This window comes from Protopterus annectens, chromosome 11.part0, assembly GCF_019279795.1.
Source record: "Protopterus annectens isolate FY-2018-M chromosome 11.part0, PAN1.0, whole genome shotgun sequence".
Taxonomy (NCBI): domain Eukaryota; kingdom Metazoa; phylum Chordata; order Ceratodontiformes; family Protopteridae; genus Protopterus; species Protopterus annectens.
This window is the reverse complement of record NC_056745.1, coordinates 513,032,764-513,046,411: the sequence shown is the minus strand read 5'-3', so window position 1 is coordinate 513,046,411 and position 13,648 is coordinate 513,032,764. Positions and strand designations below refer to the sequence as shown.

Here is a 13,648-nt window from a genome sequence, read left to right as displayed (position 1 = left end):
CTCTAGATCTCAAGGAGGCATACCTGCACGTCCCCATTCGACCAATCTGCAGAAGATACCTCAGATTTCTTGCAGGATCAGAGCACTATCAATTCTCAGCATTGCCCTTTGGCTTATCTACTGCGCCCAGAGTATTCACAAAATGCCTGGCATCAGTAATTGCCCATTGCAGACTACAGGGAATACAAATTTACCCATACCTGGACGACTGCCTGCTACAAGGGGACAACAAAAGCAAGCTGACAACAGATTTACAAAGGGTCATCTACTTGCTACAAGCACTGGGATACACAGTCAATCTACAAAAGTCAAGGCTGATACCATCCCAAACAAGGACATTCTTGGGCGGGGAATTGGACACAGTAAAACAAATGGCATTCCTAACTGCAGAAAAACAAAAAGAACTCCCTCTTTACTTCTTGGCACTAACAAAGCTGAACAAGTTAACAGCAAGAAAAGTACTGCAGGCCTTGGGCTTCATGGCATCATGCATAATCTTGGTCCCACTTGCCAGACTACATATGAGAAAACTACAGTGGTACCTAAAGAATTTATGGTCCCAACACAGTCACAGCCTAGAAACAGAAATCCCACTAATTCCATGCTTAAAACAGGAGTTCCTATGGTGGGCTCAGGCATGCCAGACAAACCCAGGCCTACCCTTTCGCAGATGTCAAGCAAGCCAGACCATCACAACAGACGCTTCAGACCTAGGATGGGGGGCCCACATGCTGGACAAATGCGTGCAAGGATTGTGGACACAGGATCAACTTCACCTGCACATCAACCTAAAAGAAATGCTGGCAGTAAAACTGGCAATCCAAAGGTTCAGACCATTTCTCAGAGGGCCAGTTGATAAGGACAGACAACACCACAGTCATGTGGTACATCAACAAGCAGGGAGGCACTCATTCATACCCCCTATGCAGAATGACTTTGGAGCTGTGGAACCTGGCACTCAGCTACAACATCCAGTTACAGGCAATGTTTGTACTGGGAAAAGAAAATATTCTAGCAGACATATTAAGCAGAACCACATCGGATGCCCACTAATGGAAACTGCACCCGGACATTTTCAAGACCATCTCAAAGAAATGGGGAATGCCTCAGATAGACCTATTTGCATCACCTCTCAATCACCAGCTCAAAAAATTCTGCACAAGGACATTACACCCACTGGCATGGAAAGTGGATTCGCTCTCCTTCAGCTGGAAAGGCCTGACAGCATATGCATTCCCACCTCTTCCCTTGATGCACAAAGTATTACTAAAAATCAAGGAAGAACGTCCAAGGATAATCCTGATAGCTCCAAACTGGCCAAGACAACACTGGTACCCACTGCTGAGGAGCATGTCTCAGAACAATATGTGGCCAATACCCTGATGCCTTTGATGCTAACTCAGAACAACTACAGCATCATACATCCAAACCTAAAAGCGTTGCAACTGACTGCATGGAACATCACATAGCAACAGCTAACCCAGAACTTTCTCAAAGAGTTAAAGACATTATTCTTGAAGCACGCAGACCTTCAACAAGAAGGAACTATGCTGGAAAATGGAAAAGGTTTGTCATTTGGAGTACTGAAAGAGGAAAAGATGTGTCAAACATAAATATGCCTAACATTCTAGAGTATCTGGCGAACTTCTTCATTCAGGTTTGTCCTACTCCTCCATCAAGATACATGCATCAGCTATTTCAGCAGAATACAGCTTTGATCCACCTGTTTTTCGCACCCTTTGCTCAGGCAGTTCCTCAGAGGAATCAAGAATGTAAAACCTCCAAGGAAACCACCTTTGCCAGCTTGGGACTTAAACTTTGTGCTAGAAAAGTTGACACTATCACCCTTTGAACCAGCAGCAACAGCAGACCTACAACACCTGTCATGGAAAACTGCTTTCCTACTGGCAATTACTTCAGCAAGGAGGGTTTCAGAGCTACAGGCCTTAATGGCAGTGCAACCCTTCCTAATCTTCCACCAAGATAGTGTCCATGAGGACTAATCCTACATTTATGCCTAAGGTGGTATCCAGAGTGTCTTTAAACCAGGCAATCCACCTACCTACCTTCTTTCCCAACCCACAAAACAGAGGGGAAAGAATACTGCATACCTTGGATGTACATAGACAGCTACGCTACTACTTAGACAGAACAAAAAATAGCAGAAAGTCTGACCAACTTTTTGTAGCCTATGCAACAGGAAGGGAAGGAAAAGCTATTTCCAAACAGACAATCTCCAAATGGATAGGAAATTGCATACGATTCTGTTACTCCTTCCATGGAAAACCAATTCCACAGAACATAAGACCTCATTCTACAAGGGCAACAGCCACTACCACAGCCTTCTTACGAGGAGTGGCAACCAAAGACATTATTGAGGCGGCTACTTGGACCTCCGTGCATACATTTGCCAAGCATTATAACTTACCTCTATATTCCAGATCCCGAGCAGGGTTTGCCACTGCTGTACTGCAAGGGATCCTAAACACACCATAATCTAGTTTTATCCTCCTCCCTAGTTGGCTATGGTATTCTACCCAGTTGTTATGACTGCAGATGCATCCATGAAGGACATAGTACAGTTTTGTACCTACCATAAATGTAGATGTCCGAACTGGATAGCATCTGCAGTCAGGATTACCCTCCCTCCTTCCCCTCTGTGGTACTCCTAGGGTATTTTACCCTCCTAATAGCTAGCTGGTGGGTGGGAGTCTTTTATGGTGTATTTGTTTGTATATATGTACATACATGCTTATTTTTGTGTTTACCTCTATCTTTTTGGAAACATTGGCATCTATCCAAATTTTAACCTCCAGGAGGGCTACTGGCATCTGGGGCAAGAAACACTTTGGAAAATGGCGTCGGCTGATGCCTTTATACCCGAGGACCAACAGAGATGACGTCGGGTGAAGTGCGACATCAGCCGAAGCCGGACCCGGACTTTGGAATCCGGCCGACTGAAGGGCTGCCTGACGACAGGACAACCCAGTTGTTATGACTGCAGATGCTATCCAGTTCGGACATCTACATTTATGGTAGGTACAAAACTGTACTTTTTGCAATGCTAAGATAAACGTGTTCAGTCTGGCAGTTAGCTTTTGCATACAGGAAGAAGTTCTGTGTGCCTTTGGCAAATCTAAAATGTGTTTTTAGTATCTGTTTCTGTACAGAAATGGGTATGGTAACTTTGATTGTGCTGACATAAATCATTTTGCTGTAGCAATTGTGTGGTCTAAATTGCCTGTAGATAACTGAAAACTGTTTTTGTCGGTCTCTATCTCTCTTGGCTGGGTAATCTGTTCTGTAATCTTTTTTAAATGTAGATAAAAGTGCAACTTGGATTTTGGGTTATTTAAATTGACTAAGCTAACACATTCTGCTGAGAGTTGTATGTTACTGAATCATTTTTCGTTGTTTTAGGTTTGCTCTCGTTTGTGTTGGATCTGAAAGTTCTTCAAAAAAATTGTTGGAGTTGCTGCCTAAACGAGATCTGCACGGTCAGAATCCTGTTGTAACACCCTGCAACAAGCAGTTCCTCAGTCAGTTTGAAATGCAGTCCAGGAAAAGTATGTTAATTTTATGTGGTTTGGTATTTAGAACTTGAACTGCATGCTCACATTTCAAGGAATGTTGTTGCTTGAGTTGGTTTTCTACACTGACGTTTATAGTGCCCTTTGGCCTTTAGTATTTAACATGCCTGTATGTTTCAGGAGAAAGTGCAGTTGTGTGTATACTTACCATAAATGTAGATGTTACTGTGTTCACTGTTGCAGTCCTGACTTATGGGATTTCCTGCTTCGGAAGCCCTTGGTCGGCCTGACTACCAGAGTAAAAAAAATTCCCTCCTGTTAAGGCTGGTGGACACTGTATCCTGATGTCGGTATGTTTGCGTATAGAGAGAGCCAGCCATCACCATGACCTCAATTCTTGCCCCTAGAAGGTAGGAAGCACATAGTTGATCCTTAAGTGAGGGATAAAATGAGAGACTTTTGTCTGAAGGGTCCCCCTGTGTAGGGTTCTGTGGCAGGCAAGTAAATTTATTGTAAGGAGAATAAGGGGGATAGAGGGAGAGAAAGGAGACTGCAACAGTGAATACAATTTAACATCTACATTTATGTTAAGTGTACACAACTGTTTCACTGTTGCAGTCCTAACTTATGGGACAATTACCAAAGCTATGAAGCTGGTGGAAGGAGTATTAAGGAGAGGATTCTCTGCAAAATGGCAGTGGCAAACCCTTCTGTAGACCTGGAGAAGGCTTGACAGATGGTGTTTGGTAAAGGTATGCCCAGAACACCATGTAGCTGGTTCCAAAATGTCTTTGGTAGGCACTCCCTGTAAGAAAGGTGTGGAGAATGGAAAGTGATCCTAGTAGATGGAGTCATAACTGATTCAGGAGGGTTCTTGCCATGATGGATGTAACAAAAGGAAATGCAGTGGGAGATCCACTTGGAGATGGTCTGTTTGGTGACTTTTACCCTCTGATCCCAGGGCATAGGAAACAGTTCTGTTTTTCTGACAGCTGTAGTTGTCAAGGTAGTAACGAAGTTGCCTGTGCACATCTAATGAATGAATATTTCTCCCTGGTTTTGTGATGTAGCGAACAAAGTAGGCAAGTGTATGACCTGGTTCAGGGAAGTGTCTACCTCTGCCATAAATGAAGGGCAAGTTCTGCGTGATGCTCTGTCAAGGTGGAAAATAAGAAATGGTTCCACTGCTTTGAGGCCTTGCAGCTCGAAGACTCTTCTAGCTGAGGTGATTGGCCAATAAGAGGGCAGTTTTCCATGTAAAGAATTTTGTTGGAAGTGGCTGGTTCAAAGGGCGGGCATAAGGTCAACTTTTCTAGAACAAAGTTGAGGTCCCAAGGAGGGATGGGTTGCCTGCTTGGGAGGGCTGATGTGAAGCAATCCCGTAAGGAATTGTTTCATTAGGAGATAGGAGAAGATGGGAGGAATATGAGGAATGTAGTCTGAAATGGTAGAGGTGTGTTGGCCTCTGTTCAACATGATAGCCAGGTAGTCTAAGATGGCTGCAGTGTTGGCTGAGAAAGGGTGCTTAGACAAATATTCGGCCCTATGCCTCATACTTCTGGTATTGAAATGGGCACACAGACTCCAATTAGGGATGTCGTGGTTTGCGATAGTGTGAAAGTCTGTGGGATTTGTTTTCTACAGCAGAGACAGTTAACTTTATTTGACAGAGTTTCCCAGTGGGGTACTTGGCTTTGATTTCTCACTCCGGTGTGGACAGACTGACGTACTCTGCTTCGAGCTCTGGCACGAAGGACTGTCATGGTGTCTGCTGGCTCCCTTTGTACCCAAACGTACCAGTGTCTGGGTAGAGCATCTGCTAGCTTTAGGAGGAGGGAATTTTTGACTCGTAGTCAGGCCAACCAAGAGCTTCTAAAGCAGGAAATCACATAAGCTGTTCCTGCAGTAGTGAAACACAAACATTTTGTGTACCTTCGTAATTTAGCTTTGAGTATACCAACTGCAGTGTGTGCACACATTTCCATTTTAGCCTTTGTTTTCTTAGTTGGTTTACTATTCCCCATGGTTAATGGAACCATTTGAAAATGGGATTGTTTTGAAGTGGAGACAGTTTGTCAAAGCAGTATATGGAAGTATAAAGAGTACAGGGATGCTTATTAGTGGGTTCACATAGATGCTGTTGTATAGTGTTGTAATGAACCTGTTTATAACAAAGCACTCAAGTCTGTTCTTGTATGCATTCTTAACTCCTGTTAAATCACTGGTGGTAATGGTCAAACTAATTGTAAGACTACAGCGTAAATGTTCATCATTCCCAGTGCTGCAGTAGCATTTAGGTTGTATGGATTGTTTTGCATCAAGGTGCAACTGGACTGCATCAAAAAGCACTGGCTGGCTCCCTAAACTCAGAATTGGAATCCTTTAGTACTTGCCACCTCATGACTAAGCCTCTGAGGCTTCCTTAAGAGCATCTGCCAGAAAGGAGCTGTGAAGGCTGGCTTCTGTTCCTTTTGGGGAGGGACCCCTTCCCCCTCAAACTGTGCATCACACGGATACATGCACATATAATGTGAGTAAATAGTATATAAATGTATGTACATGTAGTACCTATAGTGAAAAAATTTAATGTGTGCATGTTTTGTTGAAAATGGGACTTTGTCCTTAAATTTATCTCTTATGGTTTGAGTGGTTTAAAACTAGTGTTTTAAGGGGAAATGCTTCACTGGGGACAAGGAATCAGTCAAGTGAAGTAGTTCTTGTGTGTGTACACTGACAACTTGCCTGCTAGATTTGTGGTCAGATTTAGTTTTTCTGACAGTTTTCTGTGCTGCTTGTGCATATTATGGCTTTGATTACTTGCATTTCTTGGTTTCTCTGGTGTCCTTTCTGCCATCATGAATTGGCGGTTTGCCACTATTCTGCTGTTCCAGTGGCAGAGATGGACATAGAACTGTCTGAGACATGGACTTGCACTGGAAAATGCTTCTGTACATTTCCCAGGGGGTTATCTTTGTGACAGAGTTGCCTTTTCCATGCCATTCATTAAAAAATAACCTGCAAAAAAAGGTTTATCTTTGTTCATCTGATAGGGTGTTACTGATTTTCTTATCTAGTTCAGTCATTCAATCTTGGCACGCATTCTGTACCAGAAATTCTGGTGAGAATTTTCCGGAGGGTGATATGCCAGATGACCTAACAGATGGGTGACTCATAACGATTCTCAAGGCCACAACTCTGGTGCTGAAGGAAACTTTCAGAACCTCTCTCTCCTCAGTGTATTGTCAAGGTGAATGAGGACTTTTTTTTTTGTGGGAAGAGATGTTCCAGTGGAATTAATGTTAAAACTGGATGTGCTTTGTCTTGGTTTTATTCCTCTAGTGCTACCCAAAAAGGAGATGGATATTGCTACCTTTAGCAGCATGTTCTTAGTGTTTCACTGTTGCAGTCATTGCATTTGGGCTATCTGCTTGCAGTAGCCCTCAGACTGAAGTCTTGGGTCCTGCGTCGGTTGCTGTCCCTTCCATGTCGTCAGGAATATAAAACATGCAGCCGACGACATTACCCCAGTCTTTCTTGTCGTGCGGTGGCCAAAGCAGAACCAGTTCGCAAGTGCCGGTTGGCAGACTCCTGAAATTTTCTTTTTCGAGTTTCAGAACCGAAGTCTTCAACTAAAGACGAGAACCCCGTTGGGGAAAGTTTTTTTCTTGCTCCTTACCGATGTCAGTAAAAGTTAATTGCATTACTTATGGAAAGCAAATACCTCACAAAGATTTCCATTCGTACTGTATTCCTTGCCTAGTCCCTGACCATGACATACCTTGTCTGGTTTTTGCTTTATTTAATCAGCGCAATATCCGTCGTCTGTATATTTTCACTTATAAATATTTCTGTTCTCTGTTTAAGTATCCAGAAATGTCTGTTAGCCATCCGACCTACAGGGATTCTGAAAAAACGCAGAGATAAAGACCGACAACCGAGGTCCAAAGCTGTCGACGCTTCTAAGCCAGTCGCCAGTTTGCCAGTACTCAGTGAGGTGCTTTTGCAGCCCGTGATACCCTCTACTTCTGACTCTCAGGCCTCTACTGAGACCCATTTGGAGTCTGGTATGCCGCAAGATGCTTCAACTGTGGAACCTGCGCATGTCTCTACCTTGAATGGGTCTGGGGCCACTGTGCAGGCACTGGCTTCTGAGGGTATATTCAGGCCTACGACTTGCATATTAAACCCACGCCTACTTCGTTTAGGCCAAAATCTTGAACCATGCCTAAGAAGCCGACGTCCAGGCTGCATGCTCAGGCCTCTATGCCTAAAAAAACAAATAAGAATGGCTGAAGATCTTATAACTGTTATCAGGAGAAGCCAATCTCCCCTTTCTAAGTGACCTAGGACTGAAGTTGTTTATGAATCTTCTGAGCAGGTTTCTGAGTTTTCTGATTCTTCTGGTCTGGATTTGCCCTTATCTACTTACGAGAATTCTGATGCAGAGGACTCTATTCCCTCTGCTTCTCCTCCAGAGGATTTTTCTTTTGGTGAGACGTAACATACTGTAAGGGAGCATTTCCACTGGGAAAGCCAGGATTTTTCTGATTCAAAAAAGAGGCTTAGGGATTTCATACTTCTGCCTCAGCATAAGCCTTTAACTATACCTCCTCTACTAGACCTTGTTAATGCCTTTTCAGAATCTAGTTTGGCCCCTGATTCTTTGCCTCCTGCTCCCAGAAAACCTGACAGATGTTAAAGGGTTCCTGATTCTCAAGTTCCTTTTTAAAAAATCCTATTGCAGATCCAGAGACTATTTCACAGAGACCCAAAGGCATTAAGGCTTGTACTGATAAAAATCCTACCCCCCTCTGATAGACTCCAGGGCGCTGGATAGATGGGTTAAGAAAGTTTACACTTCTGCAACCTTGGCCATTAGGGCTTTAAACTGTCACTTTCATATGTTAAAGTATCAACAACATGTTACTAGATTGCTTAAACAGAAAATGATAATTCATGACTGTGCTGAAAATAAAGAATTATAGGATTTAATACATTCTGTTGAACAAGTTGGAAAACCTACTTTGCAATGTGGATTTGATTCATTAGACGCCTCTTGCAGGGCTGCTGTTACTGGGTCTGCTAAGAAGGCATGATTGGCTTAAGGAGCAAGGTTTGCTTGATCATGTTAAATTGTTGGATGCTCCCTTAAATCAGGACTGCCTGTTTGGCAAAAAGGCTGAGGAACTTCTTAAAAAGATGGAGGATAAAGCTAAATCTATGCAAACTGTTAAAAGATTTCTTACAAGTTCAGCCTCCTAGATTTAGTAGGCACTGGCCCTCTAAAAATTGGTCCTTTCCAGCCCCTTCCAGGTCTTAAGCCAAACCCAGACACAGCAGAAACCCCAGGTTTCAGTCCCAAGGGACACACAAGACTAGGCAGTGGGGGGTTTCCGCACCCAAACCTGGTAGTAGTAAGACTCCCCCCTATGGAAAACTTTCAATGACTTGCTTTTAAAACTTGCAAGCACTTCCCAACTGAATGCTCCTTCAGGCTTAAAGATTGGTCTGCAGGCCAAAAACTGGGAACTCATTACCCAGGACAAATGGGTTTTAAATGTAGTGTCCCAAGGATACAGATTTCATTTCTGCACGTTACCAGCACCAAGCGGGTGGCCAGATCTACCCCCATATCAGTGGGCAGAGGCCCAAAATCAAGTACTCTTTCTAAAACATGAGGGGTATTCAGTTGGTACCAGAAGGAAAAGGGACAAGGTTTCTATTTGAGACCTTTTTCCTGGTACCCATAAAAGGCAATACATGGCGTCCTATCCTGGACCTTTCTATTGTAAACACCTTTCTGGTGATTCCAAAATTCAAAATGCTGACTCTTCAGCTGCTTCCTATGCTAGGCAAGGATGCATGGTTGGCAACACTAGACTTAAAAGATGCATACCTGCACATCCCTATCAAGGGAGTCTTGCAGAAGATACCTATGCTTCAAAGCAGACTACATGAACTATTAGTTCTCTGCACTGCCCTTTGGCTTATTTACTGTGCCCGGGGTATTCACAAAGTGCCTAGCTCCACTCATTGCATTTTGCAGGCAAAGAAATATTCAAATATACCCATACCTGGACGATTGTCTAATTCAGGCAGAAAGCAAGGACATTCTTTTGAATAATCTGGTACTGACTTGTCTGGGGTTCACCATAAAAACGAAATCCCAGCTGGTACCCTGCCAACAAATTACATTCCTGGGAGCAAGCTTGAATACAACTTCCCAGATGGCTTTCCTCATGCAAGAGAAATGGATTCATTTGACAACTTCAAACATGTGGCCACAAAAACCCAGCTATCCGCAAGGCAAATACTGCAAGCCTTGGGTTTCATGGCGTCCTGCATTCTTCTAATTCCATATGCAAGGATGCATATGAGGAAACTACAATGGTTATCTCAAAAGCCTATGGTGACAACATTCATGGGATCTAGAAGCAAGGATTCCTATCGTGCCTTCCCTGCGCCTAGAGTTCCTTAGGTGGGCAGAAGCCTGCCACCAAAACCGGGGACTACCATTCACATTACCCCCTGCCGCCCAACTTTTAAGACGCATCAGACTACACATGGGGGGGGGGCTCACCTGGCAGGGAACTGCATTCAGGGCAAATGGAACCAAAGTCAAATGCACCTGCACATAAATCAAAAGGAAATGTTAGCTGTACATAATGCTCTGACAGTCTTCAAGGACCACATTCTTCTAGGACAAGTAATGGTAAAGATGGGCAACACCACTGTCGTGGTACATAAGCAGGGGGGTACACATTTTTACACTCTCTGCAGAGTAGCCATGGCATTATGAAACACAGCTTTGAGCTACCAAGTGAATCTACAAGCTCAATTCCTGCCAGGAAAACTAAATACACTGGCAGACTAAAAACCTCATGGACCCACACCAGTGGAAACTGGAACCAAGGTTTTTCAACATGTTGACAACCAAATGGGGGAGCCCAGATATAGACCTGTCTGCTTCCCCCCAGAACCATCAACTAGACAAATTTTGCACAAGGATTCCCCACAAGCTAGCTTGGAAAGTGGATACTCTATCCTTCAGCTGGAAAAACGTATCAGTTTATGCCTTTCCTCTTCTGCCTCTGATCTCCAAGCTACTACTAAAGATCAAACGGGACAAGGAAAGGACTATTTTAATTGCACCAGACTGGCCTCACCAACACTGGTACCCACTCTTGCTCAGTGTCGCACTTGGCGCCATGGCACCTGGCTCAGATTGCTTCCCTTTTGTCTCAGCAGGAGAACCAGATTCTGCACCCCTTAGCTGCAAACCCTGAACCTAGCAGCCTGGCTAATTACCTAATATCTCCTTCACCATCCCTCAGTAAATCCGTGATGGATATCCTTTTAGAGGCAAGGAGGCCTAGTACTAGAAAATCTTATGCTGCAAAATGGAAAAGATTCTATGCCTGGAACCAGTCTTAAGGAATGAATGCAACAGTGCCCGGTTGACCTCCGATTCTACAATGCTTGACTGAGATGCTTCATAAGGGCTTGTCTTTTTCCTCCATCAAAATTCATGCCTCAGCCATTTCAGCTCATTATATTACAGAGCCTCCCCTCTTCTCACCCACTGCTCAAGCAGTTCCTCAGAGGGGCCACAAATTTTAAGCCCACCCAGGAGAGCTTCTACTGCAGCCTGGGACTTAACTTTGCCTTGGCGAAACTCACTCTTCCTCCTTTCGAGCCAGCTGCTACTGCAGATTTAAAATTTCTTTCCTGGAAAGCAGCTTTCCTTTTGGCAATCACTTCTACAAGAAAGGTATCTGAATTACAGGCCCTTATGGCAGTAGAACCTTTCATCATCATTCATGTGGCCAGGGTGTCCTTCAGAACCAATCCCTCCATGGCCAAGTGTGGCTCTTAATCAGTCCATTCATTTGCCTACCTTCTTTCCTAACCCACAGAACAAAGGGAAACGGATACTGCATTCTTTAGATGTGCACAGACAGCTTAGATTCTACTTGGACAGGACTAAACCTCAAAGGAAATCTGAACTGCTAGTGGCATTTGCTGCAGGGACAGAGGGGAAAGCCATTTCAAAACAAACCATTTCAAAATGGATAGGCCACTGCGTTCATTTTTGTTATAAGCACCATGGAAAACCTATCACACAGGGCATCAGACCCCATGCACCCAGGGCTGCATCTATCTCTACAGCCTTTCTCAGGGGCCTCCCTACTAGGGACATCCTAGACGTTGCTACCTGGAGTTCTGTACGTACTTTCACCAAGCATTATCATTTGCCAATTTTCTCTAAATCCAGAGCTGGTTTTGCCACTGTAGTCTTGCAAGGCCTTATTGCTGGTCCTAATTCTATTTAAATTCCTTCTCACAACCCTAGCTTTGGGAATCTACCCAAATGTAATGAATACAACAGTAAAACACCTAGAACATAGTACAGTTGTGTACACTTACCATAAATGTAGATGTTGGAGTGTATTCACTGTTACAGTCCTGGTTACCCTCCCTCCAGCCCACTTTGTTCTTTTGGCTGTACCTCTACTCTCACTTATTATACTCTAAAAGCTTTTTGTTGTATTTGCTTTTTTGTTGGAGGTATATCCTTGTATTTATCGATTTAATTGCTTCTCATTAGGGGGGCACCTGACATCTGGTGCAGAAAAACTGATGTAATTGTGTCTGCTGCACGGTTTATACCCCTGACGTCATGAAGAAATGGACAGCAACTGACGCAGGACCCAAGACTTTGTTAAACAGGCCGACTGAGGGCTACCGCAAGCAGATAACGCAAATGTAATGACTGCAACAGTAAATATACTCTAACATATACATTTATGGTAAGTGTACACAACTGTACTTCACTCAGACCTTTTTCCAGTGAAGCAAATAGACTAGACAGGATTTCTTAAACTAATATTTTCTCTCTAATCCCTTAACCTATTTCACTTTTAATAGTAGTCTGGGATTATACAACACCCCCGCAGATTGGATTGATTTGGTATTTTTTCTTCAACTTCCAGTTGTGGGAAAGATGGTTAATACAAATGTTGGAAGCTGTTTTTTTACAGTTTGGGAGTACTTTGAACCATTTCTTCCCATGTAACTATTAACATACTTTGAATGCATGATTATGCAAATACTGTATTGTGGACCTGCTTTTATTTTGAGGAAGTATGCACAGATTCATGACCAAATCTGTTTCCGCTTTGGATAAATAGTTTGTTTTTTTTTGGGGGGGGGGGTGGAGGCGCTGCTTCCCATGCCCTCCAAGTTTGTAACGGAGGGAATGTAGTTTAGGGAGTTAAGTTGTCATAACTGCTTGCAAATTTCCCTCTTCCCCTTAATGCCTCTCACTAAGTAATATCATACAGAGAAATAGATGGCAGGAAGAGGTTCTATCTTAAACAAGGGTATTTTCCTAAATAGAGACAGTTTACCTTTCCAAAATGACACTACTAGTGTTTTGCCCCTCAAGCCCCAATTTCTTTCCAATCAGCTGGTATTATACATTTCCTTTGTAAGGGGATTGATAGACTCAAGGGGGTTTCTATTTCAGGTGAGATGTCGTTGGTACTGCATACAAGAACATCCTTTCTAGGGAAGTTTCCCCACCTACCTCTGTACCAAACCAATTTGTCTACTCTGGTTCTACAGCACTTTCTAACACTAGGAGTTATAGAACCAGTGCATTTTCTGATAACAAAGAAATGGTTTTTTTGCAGACATATTCAGGGTCTTTCCTTCCAAAATTGGTTTATGGAGGTCCTTTTGTCCTCCAGATGTTTACCTTTCAGAGTGTACTTTAGTTTCCATAGGAAACCTTGTGGTGCCATTGCACATAGTGCATAACATTAGATCTGATGTCAGTCATCTTTTACCTTCGGGATTTGGTTCAGACCCTCTGAACCAGCTTGGCTGTTACATAGCTCGCACCAGCAAAAAACTCTCATGCTAAGACTCCACTCACAGTATCCCCTTTCCATATTACCTTGGAACTCGTTTGCTGCTTTTGTCACAAGATGCAGCAGCTGTTGTCTCTCGCAGCCAAGTGACACTTTAATGCATATTTCAGCTTTAGTAAAACCTTTTATAGGGGGTGTGTGTGTGTATGTGTGTGTGTATATATATATATATATATATATTTA

General features: G+C 43.3%; 1 protein-coding gene across 10 annotated transcripts in view; it reads left to right on the top strand.

Annotated features, from left to right (window-relative positions):
• The window catches only part of CPSF6 (cleavage and polyadenylation specific factor 6), a 1,684,023-nt gene that overhangs the window by 259,790 nt on the left and 1,410,585 nt on the right, over positions 1–13,648 (top strand). For all 10 annotated transcript variants that reach the window (XM_044088012.1, XM_044088011.1, XM_044088009.1 and 7 more), the window contains one exon: positions 3,421–3,566. In XM_044088012.1, coding sequence (XP_043943947.1) covers positions 3,421–3,566 — 146 coding nt within the window. The remainder of the gene's footprint in view (positions 1–3,420; positions 3,567–13,648) is intronic.